Genomic DNA, 20,949 nt, shown 5'->3' with positions numbered 1-20,949 from the left:
TTCTCATGCGCCATTAAGCGAAGGAAGAGGGCCAAGACCACTGGGTGCGCATGTCCTTCAAGGACAAACTTGGGCTTTCATAAAACTCACTTTTGAGTATCAACAACCCAAAGAAATGTATTTTATGTTTTGTCGTACACCGCTTTGATCAGGTATCTTTTTAACCAGTTTTTGGCTGAAACTATGAACAAAAGCAATTACAAGCCACATCCACACGGTTAACACACTCACCAGCTTGCTTACCAGAGGATATTTGTTTCGACAGGATGATCTCCAGTGCAGCCAGTGTACTGATAGGAAAGATACAAGACATACTTACTAAGGAATATTTGTTTGCGAGATTCAGCCCTGGCACAGTTCTTCCAATTAGAAAGTCTCTTGCTCAGCCTGTGACAGATTCTGCACAATTATCTGTTCATAAGTAAATGTTGTATTTCAAATCCCTGATTTCATCCACATTTTACACTTCATAGAAATCAAAGGTCTCTACAAATGTGTGCAATTTTACATATTGTAAGTTTATTTGAAGACAAACGCCTGATGATCCTCAAGAAATTTCAACACTTATGTTTCCAACTTATTTCTCTTAAATTATGTCAGAAATGGCATTTGTGATTCAGCTGAAGGAAGCAGAAAGTGTAACTATAAAGAACTCGGTTATAGCAGTAACTCTGTCACTTTAGGTTCCGAGTCATGCAGTTTTATTGTTCCCATGAATGTATCATTCAGGCATGCTATCGTCATGTTGTGTCAACGTCAGTCCATTTTCTCATCTGAACACAAGTGTCCAAAACATTGAGTTTTGCAACAGAGCTGATCAGACTAGAACTTGTATCAAACAGTGTGAAAGGGGCCAAAGACTCTGAAAATGTTGAGTTAACGCTGCTCGATGAAAAGCTAAAAACTGTCCCTCACAGAGCGCAGGATCATCAATTCTTCTGGCAGCTGTAAGTTCACTGGACAAAATGTGTGGATGACTGCTGGGTTGGAAGCTAGTGTGCTTGTCGCTTTCTGGTGGATTTATGAGATTCCTCCACAATGCCATCAGCACATGGGGCACCTTGGGCAAGATGGCTGTAGTCTGACACTGTGGAGACATCTGCCAAAAATGTCTATACCGATATGTATAAAAAATAATGTTGTGATAGTGACCAAGGTATTGATTATAAGCATTTCTCGCTATTGTTTATCTTCCTCTCGCCCACTCCCACAAGCTCAGATCAGTTGTGTAACTGCCTAACAGGGTCTTGTTGCCCCGTACACTAAACGGGGCAAACTAGGCCACTGTTTGGAGCCCCAGGGTTTAACGATTCTACCCAATACGAGCCGTCAGATGACCACATTTTGACCTCCCTCCCTTCACATAGGATCGGCACCACTATTGATCAGATGTTCTGATATCGCTTGCTTCTGTCCTCACACGGCTCCCATAACCGTCAGTGAGCGGTCCGACGACATCAGAAATGTCAAGGCTTTCCCGTAAATTATACAGCCAGCTGCGTCTGACGCTCATATCCAAACCCATCCACCTCAATCAGCGCATGCTTTTCAGTCGTCGCTGCATCGCTGTGGAGTCAATAAATCCCTCTCACATGGATGAGATGTAAACGGATTGTTACTGGCTGTCATTAAGCCAAATGAAACAACGATTCCTGAAGCTTTAAAGTAAAACAAAAATCTGAAGATTTAGCAGCAAGACAAAAATCTCACAAATGGAGGGGTTTAATCCCTTCAATTGCATATTTGTATTCTTCCCTCTTTTTGATTTGTCCAAAATAGCCGTCTCTCCCTACGGTGAAGGTATAATTACATCAAAAGGCTCACAGACGGGGGTGGTGCAACTCTATTTTTGAATAAACCCATTACAAGTTCAATGATATACGATTAATTAGGAGTGTGAAGCAACTCTGCATCACTTATTAAGCTGAATTTGTTGTTAATTTTCAACCGATCACATGAAAGGAAAAATACATTTTGTGTCTATGGCCCTGTTAATGTGGTCTGCAAGAATAGTGGCTTTGGAAAATGACTCAAACTTGCAGATGTGTGTAATAAACATTGAACACAAGTGGCTACTGAAAAAATTATTTTAATCTGGCACATACCCTCTCAATTTGAGAGAATTTTGGAGGGAAACACCGGAATGTCTGCAAGCTAATGGCTCTTCCATAAGGGACCCATTTACATGGGCATAACAATCAGTTAACGGGGAGTAATCACATATTTGTAATATTTGAATCTGATGCATTTGTATAGAGACTTCAGAAATGTGATAATGTAATAAAAAAAAAAAGATGGTTTATACCCATTCAAGAGTACACCAACACTTTAAAATAGAACTTATCCGGGTCTTCCCAGAGGTTTTATAATAAAAATGGAAAAGTGGCAGGTGGTCATTTTCAGTGACCTGGACTATTTTCTAGTTAACCTGCATGTCATGTTTGTTGTCTTCTGCTCATGTTACCATGTCACTTTTTTTCTTTTTCTGTTAAATCACATGAGCAAATGTAAATGAATGAAACAAATCGGAAAGACAGGATTGCATGCATGAAAAGAAAATACTCTTGGGGAGAAACTAAGGAGAGATAATCTTATTTTTCATAATCAGATTAACTGCTGTTATATCACATTACACATGGTCAGTTGAATAATCTGATAACTACAGATGTGCATGTTAAAGGGATCACTGTTTCACAAAGTCTTTAAGTTCTCTTGACATAAATGGTAGACTTACCACATAGCGGTAAAACAAAAATAATCTGTGAAATATGAAAGCTTTTACATGGACGTTAGATATGTGAAAAATAATTGTCATACAGCTCTATAATTTACCGGAGCTCGATAAAGCACTTTGACATGACTGAGCTGGCTAATTTGGTAATAAAGCTCAAACCTGTACTATGTTGTCTCCATATTTCCCAGCTTAGACCTTTGTTTTAGAAATGGTTTATAATATTCAGAAGGGATTTTTTTTTTTTTTTTTTTTTTTTAGAGGGAGAGGAGCAGCTGTGACTGGTTAGCAATAGCACTGATTCAGGATGTCATAACTGCAATCTTCACATGGCGCAATATTAGTCCTACACTTCCAGGAACATTGTGCAATATGGTTGATTATAAACTTCATGTACTCGCATTTACCAAACCTGTATAAATCTCAGTGTGTCACTGTTTCGTCTGCCTGAGTGGCGATTTGGCCTGACGAAAAGGAAGTCGGGCAGACAGATGGGCGTGTGGGGTTCATTTCGGGCTTTGTGAGGGGGCCTTTTGTGAGGCAGCACTTTTTGAACACAATGTTAGCTCTTTGTTCACATGCAGTTTGAGTATGTTGCTGCATTCCTCGTCATGCTGCATAGCGAGTCGAGTATTAATGTCCACTGCTGCTGGCTGATCCTCGAGTAAACTGAAGGGGGGGGGGGGGGGGGGGGGGTGCACACGTACCGACATCAGCTGGGCCTGCTGTGCACTCACTTGTTGATGGACAACTAAAAAAGGGAGGAGGGCACTAACCTAGGTTAATATTTACATACTTGAGTCTGTTCCAGAGACACGAGACGTGTCGGAAGTGTTTTGATGTGAAGACATGGAACTCGATCAGCTGTACGTGCTCAGTGAAGGCATGCTGCATGACAAAGCAGGAAATAAGTTTCAAGTGGCTCGGAGAAGATGCAAATATACTGCGTGTGCGGGTGGTATACTGAGGAATGGGGAAGCACAGACAGACACTACACACCAACCTTAGGCCTGCACTCTTGAAAGAAAGTCCCTAAAAAAATCCTCATCACAAATGCTTTTCGACAGTGAACTTGCAGCCTCACCACAGTGGCTTATGGGATCCACGTGTTTGCTTGTGTACAAGTTTTATCCCCCAATTTGAGTAAGTTGGGGTGTAGGGCCTTCCCCAGGCACACTGGTGTGGGTTTTGAAACCGGCAAGCTTCTGGTTACAAGCTTGCTCCTCTAACCTGTAGGCCACCACTGTCCCACTCGATCTACACTACCTTTGTCACCTGTCCTCTTTGCATGGGGAGAGTCTGGTAAGATAACCGGTGTCCTACACCTGTCGTGGGTGAACTTCCTTTGGAGCCGACACAATTGATGCAGAAGAGTTGACGGGTCAGTTTGACCTGTTCTTCAATGCTTCAATCAGCAACTCCAAATGCGTCGCATTATCATATCCTCCAGTTTACTATTCTGAAAGGTCACAGAAACCCTGCCACAATCCTTTTGAAGAGCTCCACGCCGGCAGATGCAGCTCACTGACATTTATAAACTACTTTGACCTTCATACGTGTTCTGGTGAGAGAATTTATTGATACAATAGTTGATCTGAATTTACAGCCAGCAAACAGTTAATGGTAGTGACATTTGGGTGTGTTTAGTGACACACAATGAAAGTCAGTTCATTCATTTGCATAGTAACTTAATTTAATGATGGGAGAACTGAACTTTAGGGAAAGTAGGGATCAAGCTACAGCTTAGTGTTGTTGACAAAGCCACATTTTAAATGTGAGCCTACTAATCATTACAGTGAAAAGCATTGATACTATTTCTGTCGGTTTCAGTTTAATGGTGGATTTAAGGATTGACAACCACTGGAAGAATCTGATAACTTTTAATTTTGAGTGTGAAGCTCTATTCTCATTATATCCACTTAATTATGGATGCAGCCCCTATTGCAGAGCAGGCGCCTGCACAACCCTTCTGGACAGTGGGGAAGACATCACTATCGGGGTGAGAGAAACTGGAACTGGTGTTAAGTACTCACAGTCCATTCCCTGAGTGGCACGGATAAAGATGGTTAGGAAGGTGTGATCTTGCACGTCGTGTGCAGATTTACGCCGCGAGGAAGGCAGACGAGAGCTCTCACGGCACAGGAACACAACGAGACTGTGAGAAATCCCGGTGAGCACTCCAAAACAAAACAATAAAAACAGCAGAGGAAGTCCTGGGGTGCGTGTAGTTTGTAATTCGGACAGATGGGATGTGGGTTTATTCTAGGTAAACTGGCTGATGCAAAACCAGACAAAAAATAAAAGTGTTGTGACGTGGTAATTTCAGGAACACAAGAGAAAGAGCAGATAAAACCAGAGTTTCACTCGTAGGTCATTAACGAGCGTGATAAACCTTGGCTAAGTGCACGGAGGCCAAGCCCAGCCAAATATACACCCTCTCCTGTGACTGGCAGAGGCAGCAAGGACATGCCAAATTGCATAACAGCACCATCCAGTTCCAATTAGCATTTATTTTCAGATGCATTTCTTGTTCTGCTCATCGAGTTTCCAGGTATTAAAGGTATACAGCTCTTTGTTATTCCAAATCCATACAAAAATTCTCTCCATACTTACAAAACAGCCAAGCCAGGCCTACTAGTGTCTAATAGATTAATCATTTACAAGATATGTACTAAAACAAACATGCAGAAACTCCTCACCACTACCCCATTCCTCACATTTTCATTACATGCTCGACAAAGCCTACAATATCATTAGCAAGGGCATTATACAAAAGGGGTGGCTCAGGTTCGCCTCAGTTTAGTCTTTCAGGCAGCTCTCTCTGATCATAGCCAAGACTTGTTCCCTTCAGTTTCTCTGTCCAGCTATTTGTTGTGTTAAATTATCCGACCAGAGCCACAACCCGTCTTTCTACTCCCAGTAGAAACTTAACTCGGTATCCACAACAGTCACTTCTCACTTAAAGGAGATGATTCAGAGATATTGTATGCGATGGAGAAATGATGAACTCCACATCACCCAGAGTGATTCCGACATGTTGAGGGTTTGGGATTATGACAATCTGTCATCCATAAGCAAAGCAGCTCATTCCCCCTTTGAGGCCAACATTCATGGAAAAGGAAGGGGAAGCCTTAACACAGAGTGGCTTTGTAACCAGTCCTCCTTTTCTCTGCCTCTCCTTTTCAAACTTCACACCAATGTGCCACATTCTTTCCCCATATCCACACACACGCATCGTAAACAGACGTGCAAATGTTTTAGTATGTCTTAAAAGGTACGACCCCATGATTGATGTGGTAAAACGCCATTGAAATACACTTTGACAGTACATTTTATAGCTCCAGCATTCACACTTACCCCTTCACTCACGAAATTGGGGACTGCTGCTGTGTAAGGTGGAAGCAACGGCGTGTAAAGGACACTGCGGTATATGGACATGGCGAGGTGGGAGATCGAACCGCAAACACTTTGATTGAAAAACAGCTTTTCTACCAGCTCAAGGTGTGAGGTTTATGTTAAAATCACACCTGTGATGGATACAGAACAGTTGTCCAATGCAAGTATACTTATTGTGCCTCCACATTTAACATCACATACAGCCAATTTCTCTTTAAACTGTAAGATACAACTAAAAAAAAGAGGAAAAAACTCCTAATATTGTAACGTGGATGGGCTGACAACTCCATTACTGCAACAAATAATCAAATTCTTATGGTTAAACCTTTAAAAACACAAAAAGTTGATTTTTATTTACACCCCCCCCCCCCCCCCATGCATTTACTCAAACTGCCATCAACACTCACTATTATTCAATAAATTTATTTCGTGAAGACAGAAGCCGGATTAGTATGTAGCAACATTTTGACTGCAATGAAAGATGACAGAATCCCTGCAGAAGTCCATGTGATCACCGCAAGGCCATGCCCGCGCTCTCGTACGCAGATCAGCTACGTCGCAGACGTGAATCATAAATGAAAGGACGTGACACACTCGCCTTTGTGGTCAGCGGACAGTCGTGGGAATACGAAGCTGGTGGATGACCTTGTGACATGATGACCATACTGATAAACTACAGAGTGGTAACTTTGTCTTTTTTGGCGAGATGCCCTTGAAAAGTTTTGAATAAGTTGAAGAGAAATAGGAAGAACAGTGTTAACCCAATGCTTGACGTCAACATATAGACATTAATATTTATCAGAAAGACTTTCAACAGGTTGGAAAACGCTAATTGAAAGTTGTTGACTTTTACAAGGCTAAAAGGTGCAAAGCAGGAATTTATGACCATAACGACCCGCCCCCATTAGAAGTTTATAATACAATCTACATGAGCCGACATAAAGAGCACATATACACTCATCTCACTTTTCAATGCAAAACATTTGCAGACTACTTCTCCATAGCAAAGCTGCCCTCGGTCCTGGTAAGCCTGTTAACTAGTGCGCAGTACCAGGAACACCAGCTTACCGGGTGACATAACGTTACATCAGGAAGGGATGGGCTAACTTGCTCGCTGTTCTGTGAAGTCAGTCAAATTTTACCTTGTGCATGATTTCCATTAATCTGTCAGGCAGAGAGCAATTACTGCCAAATACCGACTGGAGAATAGGTTTAGGGAGCACCCTGATGGTCTTTGTAAAAAAAGAAAAAAAAAAAGAAGAAAAAATAGGTGAATCATCCATCTATAATGAGACATCAGCATATGCAATCAAACAGGGGAACCCCACTGATCATGTTGGAAACCAGAACAATCTGAGCCAAAAACACACAGATAGTGAGCCGTGAGAGCACCCGAGTTTACTCTTCGCCCTCTCATACTGGCTGGGTATTCAAGCCAGTTACAATCAAACTCATCACTCCCTTAAATAAAAAAAATAAAAAATAAAAAAACTTGCATCTGGGCTCACCTACAACAGAGAGCTGGCCTTTTAATCCCTGCATGTGGCAACATGATAAAGGCGAGGATTAAAAGCAAGCCAGTCATCCAGTCAGTCAGTCAGTCAACGCGGCCTGTTCGCATCATCAGCTCCAATGCATCACTTAGCCTTTACTGCACTGGACAAGCACAACTCAGCAGATGCTTAAAGCTCAGACTGCAGCCGTACATATCTGTAATGCAGAGACATTAAAAAAAACAACACTATGTATTCTAATCTATAAATAGATTGCAAGCAACCCTGTGTCCCGGGAGAATTACGCACATATTATAGTAGTTGTTAAAGACAATGCAGCTACAATGATGTATTTAAATTGCCATTGCGGACAGATTTTAGCATCACTGTATTATCCCCGACTGATATCCACTACTTAAGATTACTGCTTTACAGGAAAATAACAGAACCTGACAATTCAGAGGTGTCATCTCCTTCAAATTAAAATACATGGCTCCAAGCAACTCAAATACATAACTACATGATCACTTCAATTGTTGCATCCAACCACAGTGACCCAACTGGCATTCAAATATAATCAGTCTGCATGTTCTGAAAATTAAAACTACACATTTTATATTAAAAAAATAATCAAATAAATTTGGAAAACAAACAAATTACTTTACAAATAAATTGTCTTCGATACGATCCATCCAAACAAAACTTTTTTAGAGATACTAAGTTTTAAACTTTGGCGAGTTATTAACACAAGATTAAAACAAACCTACGGCATTCTAGAAAGTGGGAAATCTCTTGGTACCATTGTCAAGTATGTGAAATGGATCTCCTCAATAATCCAGATGTGGCTGTTGCTGTCCAGTTGATCTGGCTTCGGGTTGTCCCCACATGTGATTCGTCCCGTCGGTCCCGTGCTCCTGACTGCTGGTCGACTTCCATGTGCTTGTTTGATTTGACAGTCTGAGGCACACGAGCCCATCTGCTCTACGCTGCTCTGCTCTGAAACTGTGAGAGCCTTGACTTTATCAAGGCTCTCACAGTTTCAATCCAGGTCTCGTCTAAAGGGCCTTTCCTTAAGGGCAGTCTAACAGGGTTGAAGCGTCGACAACGTTGTGGGTAACAAGTGCATCCCATCGTAATTATTCAGTCTCAAAATTTCACTCCACCCTGAGGCGTTCCAGAGCCTAAGGATTTTTGAGCAAAACTGATCAACACACTGCTCAAAACCATCATATATATATACACATCACTTTTAGTTGGACTTCAAATCTAATCCTAGAAATATTACTAAATACCAACTGTTGATAAAAGCTGAGAATTATTTCCAACATTTCTTATCAAAAAAGGCAAATTTTCTTTCCCCTTGAACATTGCCCTCATATCCATCTCTGCCATAATCAAGATCTTGTAAGGCTTAAAAAGATAAGCTTTTCTTTTTTTGCATGGAAAAACAAGAACTGAGCAGTTTGTGGATTGTGGATAACCCAGGTCAGTTTAACCTCAACAATAATCCAGGAGAGCCGGGATTCCCTTTGCCAAAGTATCAACTGTAGGTGTTCCCAGAGCTAAATCAGGATTGTAGGAAAAACTAGGTGACATGAATGACCCCAGGTCACGGATTACTGTTATGTCTAAGTTGAGTCACACATGTTGAGTAGAACTGCTTAAATCTTGACTAAATTTACCGAGGCGTGTATTCTAAGCAATGAACTGTGTTTTCACTGCACTGACCCCGAGGTCAAGCATGGGTCAAAACCCACTTGAACTAGACAGTATCTGTATAATGAGGCAGGAACTGGGTGTTGTTGCAGGGAACCACGTGTCCAAACTTGAAGCACCTAATTATTCTATTTATTGTTAATGTTGTTGACAAACACAGAAACTCTTGATAAGAGATTCCAGCCTTCAGCTGTGACTGAATAGTGCGGTGCCATATGACGCACTCTTGTTTTGTTGCGCATTACAACGCAGACGTCCACAAACCACAAAAACACAAGAGCCACTTCTGTATGAAAAGTCTCCTCTCTCTAAAACAACTGCTCTCAGCGAAAAAGAAAAAACTTGAGGATAGTTGGGTGCTTTTTTTTTTTTTTTTTTTGGGCACCCCACATCGTATCCTAGAGATTTCAGCTAAATGTCAGCCAAAAGGATGAGGCTCCGCGTGTCGGAGGCTCTCATTACAGCCTCCACGGTGTCATTAGAGCCGGAGTCCATCATTAAAAAGCGCGAAATGACACCGCTGAATCAGCTCCGGGAGACCAGCTAACTCGTTAGCATCGCCACACAATGCCAGGTCTCGTTGCGGCGAGCTCCTCCGCGGTGGTCCCGTAATAACAGTGAGCGACAAACCGCCGCCACACCAAAAACACGCGCTTGTCTATCTAGCTCTCTCACCTTCTTCATCCGCGGAGCCTCGGCCACGGTGCCGTCCCGGTTCACGAACGCCTCCCCGCCGTTCTGCTGCGCCTCCGTGCGCTTCATAGCGGACGCCTGGGGCATCTTTGCGGGTATCGGGGTGAGCAAGCCCAGGCTGCCTTCCCCGGCTTTCGCGGATGGCTCCGCGGCGGGGGACGTAGCGGCGGAGGAACCGGCCTCGTGCGGGTCGTTTCTAGAGATGTTTTTGCCCTCCGACGTCGGTGACACCGGGGATTCGGCCGACAACTCTTTGCCGGTGGGGACGTCTTTGAGTTCGACCTCTGCCATTTTCGCTGCCACAACCTGGACTGACATCGCTGCAGTTTCTCAAAGTCCTTTTTCCAGCACTGATAGCGAGTCAAGCGGATGTTAGCGGCGGAGCGACGCCGGCGCAAAGCATCATGGTCATTGTAGTTCCGCTGAGGTATTATTAAAAAGAAAATAATTAAACCAATCGGAAACTTATAACGACTACCAGTATGACCTTTTACAATACACTTTTAGCAAAAGAAATGTAATAAAATCACCCATCATAATCAACTTCTTGTGGCTTTAAATGCAGTCCTATCAGACATTAGAACTACATTTCCCAGCCAGAAAAGTCGCATGGCCCGGTTCATTGTGGGAGATATAGTTTATTACTAAAGAGGACGACACTAAACTACAAAACAAACGTGATATTTGCCAGATAATGCTTTGTTCTGAACACAGGCACGTTTAACACGTACACACGGCTCTGATATCAATCACTGTCATACTCTGAACTATATAATTAACGTCGGAGCTAAAGATCAGACAGTATTATGCATTAAACTCACCAATTCTCCTACAAATCTTGGAAAACAGTCACTTGTTTTTAGTTAGTGTCGACATATATTTTGAAAATACTGTTAATGATAAAACACCATTTGGCTCCAGCTTAAATTCAACAATTGAAAGATCCTTCCAGGACTCTGCATCATGTTAAATCACACATGCTGGTACATCAGGAGAAAATGGGTACAGGAGTAAGGTCAAATCCCTTCAAATGAACAATACTGCCACCAGGTGGATTTTCTCTAATATTCACAAAGGTAGAGAGGAATGAACCAACATTAGTCATCTCTTTGTAAAATCTGCTTTTAATTTCTAATTCTCTTGAGACATTTCCCGAATCGAACTATACAAAAACAAGAAAACATGGAAATTAAAATATCTGAACTGTAACAAATGGCAGAAATAAGAAGACAAGAAAACCAACATCAAATTCTTCAGTCACAAAAAACTGAAACAGGCATTTGTGATAGAAAGGTCCTTTCTTTGTTCACCATCATTTATCTTGTATTGTACAACACTATGCAAAGCATTGTGCTTTTGTAGTACAAAGAATACTTCAATACCTTATTCAGTATTGCTGCAATCTCTATTTTATTCACATAATTGGAGCACATGCCAGGTGTCCCCTTATTGCAGGCATTCATTTGTAAAACAGCTGCTGATACAAGTGAGTCAACACATGCTGTATTTACATTCGAGCGGATGGCTCTGAGCCCTTTACCTCCTGTCAGATAAATCTGAGGTATAGTATTTACAAATAAACATTCTCAAATGAACACAAAGTCTCCTTTTATGGTATTATGAGCACTCCGTAAAGAAACAGAAGTGTGTCTCCAAAACGCTGGTGAAAATACATCAAGTTGACAATTTGTGCATCAAAACTGAGAACATGTCCAAAACTGTGCAACTGTTGTGAAAATTCAATATGAAGTGTTTTCCCCCCCAAATATGCTCCTGAAAGAGCAATCCTAAGGTTCACACGATATTCCATCCGGTAGCTTTCACAACACTGTTAAAAAGGAAAAACATCCACTCTCAGCTGTTTCCAAGAGGAAGCATCAGTCTTCAAATATCCAAAGGATGTTCACACCTGAGAGGCCCAGATTCACCCTCCTAGAGAAGATACATACAGCAGTTTTAGTATTGCGCAGCAGAAGAAGCTTGAGAATGAATCAATATCTCATGATACTATCTGAAAGCAACATGTACTGAAGACTCATCTGAGTTGGCCAAGTTTTTATAGGTTTTCAGGAGCTGAAAACACTCACCCCAGCATCCCCGACTCCTTGGTCTTAATGACGTAGAGGAACATGAGGACCGTGTGGAACAAATTGTTCCTACCCTGTAATGGAGATCAGAAACTGTTACACCCAAGCAAGGTGGCCCCAAAATATCTGACAGAAATATTTGTGGTTCTCTGGTAGTAACATTTATATGACGGGATCACAGTTATGAGGAACACCAGTTGATAGGAAGCTCTCAATGGAGCTTTAGTTGAGTTTTGCTCGTATAACCACATGTATAAAAAAACATTAAGGGCAAGAAAATCTAAACATAATCAAAGTTGATGCTTTTAACAATATATACCAGGAGAAAACTAATTTTATTTCCCCTGTCAATTATTGTGTTTGGCTGTACTAGTGCTCTGATAAAACTATATTGCATACACAAGTTTTTACAACACAAAAAGAAAATAAAAAATGTGAGACCCAGACCCTGCATGGTGTTTGTTTTCTTCAAGATGGCAAAGATTACGTTTTTTTTTAGTCCAAAAGAAAATCCTTCACAACACACATCATTGAGAGCTTTTGGGGTTACCTTGGGAAGGCTATAGATGTGTCCTTGGTATATCAGCTGGTAGTGAGGGGGCGTGGTGCTGCTTTGGTGAATGCAGAAGAGGTTCTCCTTGGTCACATCTGGGAGAGTTAAAGAAACAACATTCACAAGACAGATCTTAATGCTCAGGTCAGATTTGATTTTTTTTTTTCAGCAAATAGAGCGGCCAAAATGAAAACAGCGCAATAAAGGAACTGAGGCGGTTAAGATAATAGAGAAGACACATTTTCAGGAGGGTCATTCGTGGAGCAGTGGCTGCTTCCTTTGTACAGGAGGTATGAATGGAGTTTCATCAATAGGTCAAATTTGATTTAACGACATCCAATCTTTTACAGAATTATGTCACTGTCTCACGTATAGGACACAAAATTCAGATGAAATTAGACATTTTCATTTAGCCTACATTCACAGTGCAAGTAAGTGCGCTCCAATTCCGATTTCTTTTGCTCACAAGGCCCATATCCAATCTGTTTTGCCACAATGTGAACGTTGCAATTCCAATTTATGCGCACCAGACTCAGGCCCCGATCGTACGAGGTGCCAAATCAGATATGTATCTGATGTCTTTCAATGCGACCGCTGTCGGAACGGCCAAGTCACAAGTGTGTGACTTCCACATCATTGACGTGACACTGACGTCATGAATCTGCGCCGGAGGAAGCGGCACTGCCAAAATGTGTGTGGGGGAAAAAATGGACGTGGGTTACATGTGAGGGTCGGATAACGTTCACACTGCAGTCTGATAAAGGTTGCATTGAAAATGTAGTTTGAACGATCATGCAAAGAAATCGTATCTCAGCAAGAAGTCTAAATCGGGCAGCAAGACCTGCAGTGTGAACGTCGCCTTTGACCGACGTTACTGCTCTTTGGCCATTTATCGGCTTTAGGGTGACCAATGAAAGTGGCCCAAAAAAAATCATCTGACTGCTTTTCTAACCGTCATAAGATTTTTTCAAAAAGCAAACAACAAAAAAAGACGTGGCTCATATATAAGCCAAAAAAGAAAAATCCGATTTCTTATTTTTTCTACTTTGATGTCAACTTAGTCTGAGACACAATGAAAAAAAAAACCCCACTATATTTCCCCGTCAGGATTGTACGCACGCGCACTTACCAGGTTTGTCCGGCGTGTGCCTGAAGTGCTGCGAGGTAAAGGTTTTCCCATCCGGGTACTTTGGGTGTGGGGGCAGCCTGGAGTCCAAGTATGTGCAAAACACATGCATGAGCATCTAAAAAAGGTCGACAGATTGATTTCAGGTGAAAGTCGGATATGATTGGGCCAGAGCTGTACGAGAAGCCACAGTCTGTCACTCACGGCACAGTCCGTCGGCAAGTCCGTGTCCCACTTCCTGTTCTTCACATCACCTCCACCGTTCCAGCGGAAGGAGCTCATGCAGCCACTGTGAGCCAGCTCTAATAAGACACAAAAATGAAATACATTTTAAGAAGCGATCATTGTTCACTCCTCTTCGTCCCAATTAGTGCCTACAAGTCCCTGGCTGCTTTACCGGACCTACCCTTTATCCGATCCACTAGATATTCCTGGTTTGGAGTGACGTCCAGGTATTGGACAATAGAGTTCATGGTGGGGATTGACGAGGCTTTCATGACTGCTGCCTGCTTCAGACTGCTGATGCTGGCCTCTGCAAAAAGACAGCAGACAACACTGTAGTTAAGAAACTTTTATGATTAAACTGAAACCACACATTTATAATAAATGATACAGTTTCCATAAGTAGATTTACTGAATGCCCGATATGGTTGAATAACTTCCTTTTACATACTTTATATACAATTTTCTGTGCTCTACCTCCTATCTGCAGCTCTGGGCAACCCATCCTCCTCAGCTGGCTGTTGACAGAGTCTATTTCCTTCACCAAGGGGACCAAGATGGTGTCACTGATCCACTGCAGGACACACACACACAAATTGAGATTAACACATGGAAAATCTTTGGATGACAAAACAGTTTCATCTCATTTATGTTTGACCTTGTACAGCTAAAGGAAATTCTGCGTGATCCATCAAAACATGCCCGACTCAGAGCAGGAGTGATTACCAACTGGAAGACTTCTACACATTCCCATTTGTCCAGACAGGAAGCATCTCAAAGCAACTGAATCAGTTAAACTAGACTAGGATTTCTATGCAGGTCAGATTTCCCAAAAGGACGCTAATTTTTTTTAATGTCCGTCTCTGGATCAAGTGTGTTCTTACTCAAATGAAATCTAAGTTAATGTAGGCTCTGACGGTCTGTGTTCATCTCATCGTAGAGCAGTGAGTAACACAATTCCTTACATTCCTAAGTTTGGCTGTCCAGCTATCAATACGATCCACTGCAGTGCGACTGGTGGTGATTCTGGCCCAAACCTACAAATCAGCAGATCAAAAGAAAAACATGTTGAGTATAGTTCTGGTGGATTGAAGTCACCATTCAGGATAGAACAAACTATCCACAGACCTCCTCAGCAGCCTGTTTGGAACCCAGGTCTGTTTCATCCTTGTGGGCAGACGGGGCCTGAGAGCGGCACGCAGGTTGGTACAAGAACTTCCTCAAGGTTTGGGCGTAGTCTCCCACTGAACGGTTGTAGTTCCAAAATGTTGGACTGTGGTTTGGGGTCACCGACTCTGGACTGCCTGCAGAATTACAAGACAAGACATTACATTAGTAAAAGCTTAGCGACCCCTTTCCATCCTTATCCGCTTGTTTCCATGATCTCTTTGCAAGACTGGAAGAATTCCTACAGGTACCTACCAAGCTGGCTGCGGTGACTCTTCTCCTCCTCTGAACGTAAAAACCTCTCCAGACTTTTCAGATCTTCCATGTAATCCTCTTTGCTTCCTGGTGAATTAAACACAGAGGGGGAGGTGCGGTACCGAGCCCTGAGGCTGGAGCCTTCTGCTGACCCCATAGTGTTCTGATAGGGCGAGGAGCCAGAGGAGGGGCAGTAGTTCAATACCTGAGACAGAGACAAAATAATGGACACAATATTGAATATGGTCCATTGGCATTGATCTTTTATTAGTAGACTCATAACATAAAAAAACACACCTTTCCAAAGGCCACTGTGGGGGAAAAGGGCCCCCCTGCGCTATTAGGGGTGGCTGGGTTGCTTAAAGGAGGACTGTAGCCAGGTACACAGCTTGGGGAGAATTTGGGGCTGGTGGTGGCGGGCCGAGACGGGCTGAAGCTCAGGACGCTTTGGCCCTGCAGCGGAGATGACTGGGTAGGAGCTGGGGTCTCCTTTTTATCTGGCTTGTTGGGTGGAGAGGCTTGAATACCTGCAGAGAGATGGACAACAACTAACATGTCACGATTCTTACTTAAAACAAATGCACGTCATAAAAATAAAATGAAAACTTGAGGAGAATACGGCTTCGTGTCTTCAGAAATCAGAGCCTTACTGGTGTTTGTTAGCCCCAGAAGGCGATGTTGCTCAGGGGACACAGCGATGGTGGAGGGAGCCATGGTGTATTTAAAATACTTCCAGAAGTCAAAAAGAGCATTGAGGCTGAAAAGAGAGGCCAATGCCAGTTCTAGGAAAGAGAGAAGAAAAACAACATTACAGTTGGGTATGAAAAACCTTTGAGATCGACTTAAGTATCACTTTTTTGTATTTTTTAATTCCTCACATGGTAAATTACTGTTATTGGATTCTTACACAAAGCTAAATTTGTCAATAGCTAAAGAATTGTTAAGGCAAGGCAAATTTATACAGCCCCACACTGCATTACAAGAAAATAACAGAAATCCATTAAAACAAATTGATTAAGAAAAGCATAAAAAGTAGCATAAAGTAAAAATTGTATATGGATGAAGATAATAAGGTGAGTTAATTCTATTGTTTAAAAGAAAGCCTGAGAAAATAGTGTTCCAAAGCCTGATTTAAAAGAAGAGAGTGTGAGCAGTCCTCGGGTGTTCATTTAGCTTGTTTCACAGGTGAGGAGTGTTGTAGCTCAAAGCTGCTTCAGCTTGTTTGCTTCAGACTCTGGGAACACGAAACAGTAGTAAACCTTTTCCTGAAGACTTGAGTGTTCTGGATGTTTCATATTGTACAAGTAAATCTGAGATATATTTAGGATCAGGATTTAAGCTTAGGTGCAACGCTCCCAACTTACTTTGTGTTGGTGAGGACTGTTAAGTACGCACGTTCAATGTTTCATATCACTAGATTGAGCACCAATTTAGTATGAACTCACCAATGTACCAGATAGGCCAGTAGGTAATGTTGTAGTATCGGCTCAACAGTTTTCCTGACCTGACAAGAGAAATAGGACCAACAGATTTAGGTATAACGCATACAGGGAAGTGGGAGGCAACGCATGGATGTCACTGTGTGCACTTACATTTCAGTATAAATCATTCCGGCCAGAGACACGTTGAGAACAGCCCAGGCGAGGACCACCTGTCGAGCCTGCTCCTCCCTCCTCATCCTCAACGCCCTGTCGATCATACTGGGCATCCCCTCTTTCGGTGGGGTGAACATGACTTTATCTTGCTAACAGGCTGAAAGAACAGAGAACAAAACAAAACTTAGGAAATACAAGAAATCCCCACTCCGCAGCTCGGATCAGTATGACCCTGAGCTTATTTTAGGTCTGTTATGCTAGCCGGCTGCTAGCTAAACACTTCGCTAAAGTTAGCCCGCTGACATTCATGGTTGCACTTTAGACTTCTTCCTAGGATTTCAACACGCAGCAACACTTGACATCGAAAGGAACAGAGCCGAAGGAAAAAGGCAATGCGTAAGAATCAAAGATAATTCGTACCACGTTATAGTGAATGACAGCCGCGGCGCTGCATAGTTCGTATTTTAACCGGAAGTTACAGAACGTGAACATCCGGGTCAGACTGACCGCGCTTTTTTTTTTTTTTTTTTTTTTTTTTATTATTTTAACACTTGTATGGTGTTCGGGTCTGTGGGACCCGTTTTCATTTTTTTGTCAAGAGAAATAAAAACATACTATTGATCAATTTTGTAGACTGAGACTCAATGGCCTTGGCTCATTTTCTGTGAAGAACATATATCAGAACAAATTTTTAATGCTCACCCCCCAGTACACATTTATATTACATTGAAAGAATTACAGGTGAATAATACAGCTGTGTAACCCTGGTAAAATGTTGATAAACCTTGGTTTATTTCTACGATAGAAGTCTTGTGTCAGTTGTAATCTAAGTCTGTGTTTTGGAACATATGATTTATAAAGACTCAGTTGGACAAATAGCAGGTGAACAAGCTGTAAACAAAGTCCAGCCCGTGACAGCTGACTACCAGTTCGCTGGTGGACAGAAATACAGAACAATAGACTTCAGACTTTTAGACTTTGTTTTATTTATCCCTTGGGATGACTCCGTCAGGGAAATAAGTTTCTATTCGCAAAATCCAAACAATAATAATGTTTCCTCATACCAGTGAAAAGTAATCCCCGAATCTACTCTTTATTATGTCTATGCTTTGCATCGGAGTCCAGCCCTCATCACAACCATATTATAAACGCCTTAAATTGACCAGGCTCCCCCTAGGGGATGAACAGAAAACGTGCACATAAACCCAGCGTACAGGTGAGCACACACAGACAACGGGAATACACAATAAACTCATACGAAACATAAAATGGATCCTATATCTTATATAGACAGTGTGTGTTTGTAATCAATAACCAGCTAGTAACCATGGCAACGCAGAGCAAAGTACACGGGTCTTTCATCTTCATATGGAAAACTGTGACATCATCCTTTAAAGCTGCGGAGCCTGCAGAAACAGTCACAACTTTACAAACGAGCGTCAAGCATCTTTCATAAAGACATTGCGTGTTCGATTCTTCCTACAGACATAAACTGCATTTGAAATGAAAGCGTTGAGAATGAGGGGGAGATTCGGCCCAACTTTAAGTTGCATCGGTACAGTTTACTCCAGATCACAGCAGTACAAGATCATGAACAAGCAGTTCAAATCTGTTCTGAATATGAACCACAAGATTGGCAACATCTCTAAACAGGAGAAGAAAGAGGCCACGGACAAGTGGAGAGAGCTAATGCAGGGTACAAAAAAGGAGGACAAGAGGCTGTACGGCACACCCAGCACAACGTTTTTCAGAAATGCCATTGCCTCCTGTCTAAAGTTGGTGAGCTAGGTGTAGAAAAGTCAAAGGTGAAAATCCCTCTTTCTGCAATGAACATAAACCACTGCGCAGCCCACGTCTTTTTCAAGCGGTGAAAATGACATTATAGTCATTTTGATATGAAAATCAAACATTTTGTGTGTTTGATATGGGGCCTCACAGTGGCGCAGTGGTTAGCGTTCTCGCCTTTGACCCAGGAGTTTGCATGTTCTCCCCGTGTGTGTGTGGGTTTCCTCCCACAGTCCAAAAACATGCACATGAGGTGAATTGGTGACACTAAATTGCCCCTTGGCATGACTGTGTCTGGTTATTTGTCTATAGACAAGCATATGCAAACTGGAATCGCACTGGCTGTCTCAGTCTGTCTGCTCACTGTGACTTCTGTTGAGCTCTCCACACACGGTGATGCTGAGTTTTGGCACTTTGGGGGCAGGCATTGCATAGACAGCCTCGTAATCCTGTCAGGGATTGCAGGTGGACCCAAATGCAGTCTCGCCAGGTAGTACAAATATAGAAATTTATTTAAGAAGTAAAAGTCCAGGGAAGTCCAAATCCCCGAAACCAAACGGGAACCACTGGACACATAGACGAGACAGATTGACGAAATTAACTGACACAGACCAACAGCGAACGGGAGACTTAAATAGACTGGGAAGGGGTGGACACAGGTGGAACTCAACGATGGGTGCACACAGAGTAAGAAGGCCGTTGGTTAATTGGAAACATGAGGTGAGACACACAGGGGCAGACACAGAGACCTGACAGTATCCCCCCCTTCAAGGGCCGGCACCTGATGGCCCAAAGACAAGGGGGGAGGGGGGCTCAGGAGGCACAGGGACTGGGAACTGGGGACAGAAGGCACTGGAATTCAATTTCGGGGGAACACAAGAAACTAATGACGCGTGGAAGCACAAGAAACCAGAAAACTAGGGGGGAACACAGGAACCTAAGGAAACCGCTCATGAGGGCCGGGAGAAGGCCAGCCGGGGAGACATCGGCCCCACACCTCCGGCGACATGTGAGTCCACCATCAAGTACTCCGGGGATCTCAACCGTAGTCCGTTGGTTAATTGGAAACATGAGGTGAGGCACACAGGGGCAGACACAGAGACCTGACAAACCCCCCCTCCTTTTTGATTGGTCACTTTAAACGTCACTGTTTCCCAACGTCACGAGATTTATTCAAGTACATAGTTGTAGTCCCAATATAGAAAATTGTCGAGCTTCACCATGTCTCACCACGTCTCTACAAAAGATTTTTTTATATTGGGACTACAACTATGTACTTGAATACTACTACTGAATACGCTACTCTCGTGGCGTTGGGAAACAGTGACGTTTGAAGTGACCAATCAAAAAGGAGGGGGGGGTTTGTCAGGTCTCTGTGTCTGCCCCTGTGTGCCTCACCTCATGTTTCCAATTAACCAACGGACTACGGTTGAGATCCCCGGAGTACTTGATGGTGGACTCACCTGTCGCCGGAGGTGTGGGGCCGATGTCTCCCCGGCTGGCCTTCTCCCGGCCCTCATGAGCGGTTTCCTTAGGTTCCTGTGTTCCCTTTGGTTCTTTAGGTTCCTGTGTTCCACTGTGGCAGAGTGGAGAACAGATAGCGCACAAAAAAAAGTTGATGAAAACAACATGGATTGTTGTCCGAAAGTGAATGATTGAAGCTGCAACGATGCATGTGTCAGAAGTGAAGACGTCAGCTGCTCTCTGGGGGCCGCAGCTCGTACATCCGACGTCATATTGACTTTGAACGCTGGAGACAAACCACAAAGCTCCCCATTGGTTGAACCGTACTAATTTGATTCAATCTGAAAGCGTCAAACTCGACTTATTGTTGTTTGCTACAGAACCGTGCAGCTTTAATTTTAGTCCTATTTTTCGGCGGTTTTATTTATTTATATATGCATGCTATTTTTTTGAATGTGAGCGGTCCCGCACCGTTAGTTAATAGATCACTAACTCTTTTTTTTGTTTGTTTTAGCCTTGGGTATCTATTCCATGAACTCCACTTGCTCCAAACTCATTTCAAACCTGATGAAATTCATTCCACAATATCGCACCAGTGACTTTAGGTTTCGTGAAAGGTGCTGATAAATAAAATGTATTTTTACTCAATTTTATATTACCTTTTAA

General features: G+C 42.6%; 2 protein-coding genes across 2 annotated transcripts in view; both read right to left on the bottom strand.

Annotated features, from left to right (window-relative positions):
• ahcyl2b (adenosylhomocysteinase like 2b) overlaps nucleotides 1-10,381 on the bottom strand; it is a 39,585-nt gene extending 29,204 nt beyond the window's left edge. Inside the window, exon 1 of the mRNA XM_080491740.1 lies at nucleotides 10,012-10,381. Within this exon, the coding sequence (XP_080347866.1) occupies nucleotides 10,012-10,347 (336 nt within the window). The 5' untranslated portion in view covers nucleotides 10,348-10,381. The remainder of the gene's footprint in view (nucleotides 1-10,011) is intronic.
• A 273-nt stretch (nucleotides 10,382-10,654) lies between these two features.
• tmem209 (transmembrane protein 209) lies at nucleotides 10,655-17,515 on the bottom strand. The gene is made up of 15 exons (XM_080491739.1): nucleotides 17,455-17,515; nucleotides 17,032-17,191; nucleotides 16,885-16,943; nucleotides 16,090-16,221; nucleotides 15,737-15,966; nucleotides 15,440-15,644; nucleotides 15,146-15,321; nucleotides 14,983-15,054; nucleotides 14,495-14,591; nucleotides 14,202-14,327; nucleotides 14,000-14,097; nucleotides 13,799-13,913; nucleotides 12,667-12,764; nucleotides 12,117-12,190; nucleotides 10,655-11,961 (listed from the first exon to the last, which is right to left on the bottom strand). Exons 2-15 carry the CDS (start codon nucleotides 17,169-17,171, stop codon nucleotides 11,907-11,909), a joined length of 1,677 nt encoding a protein of 558 aa, XP_080347865.1. The 5' UTR covers nucleotides 17,172-17,191; nucleotides 17,455-17,515; the 3' UTR covers nucleotides 10,655-11,906.
• Between the last annotated feature and the right edge of the window lie 3,434 nt (nucleotides 17,516-20,949).

Source organism: Lipophrys pholis (genome assembly GCF_963383615.2).
Source record: "Lipophrys pholis genome assembly, chromosome: 22".
In the NCBI taxonomy this organism is placed as follows: domain Eukaryota; kingdom Metazoa; phylum Chordata; class Actinopteri; order Blenniiformes; family Blenniidae; genus Lipophrys; species Lipophrys pholis.
This window is presented reverse-complemented; position numbering and strand designations above follow the sequence as displayed.

Bases quoted from the DNA above. Each gene is read 5' to 3' on its own strand.
- tmem209 (XM_080491739.1), bottom strand. From the start codon at position 17,171: ATGTTCACCCCACCGAAAGAGGGGATGCCCAGTATGATCGACAGGGCG. The intron at 16,222-16,884 runs GTGAGTTCATAC...TCTCTTTCCTAG, and splicing joins CTGGCCTATCTGGTACATTG to AACTGGCATTGGCCTCTCTT. The intron at 13,914-13,999 runs GTGAGTGACAGA...GACCTTTTTTAG, and splicing joins ACTTGCCGACGGACTGTGCC to ATGCTCATGCATGTGTTTTG.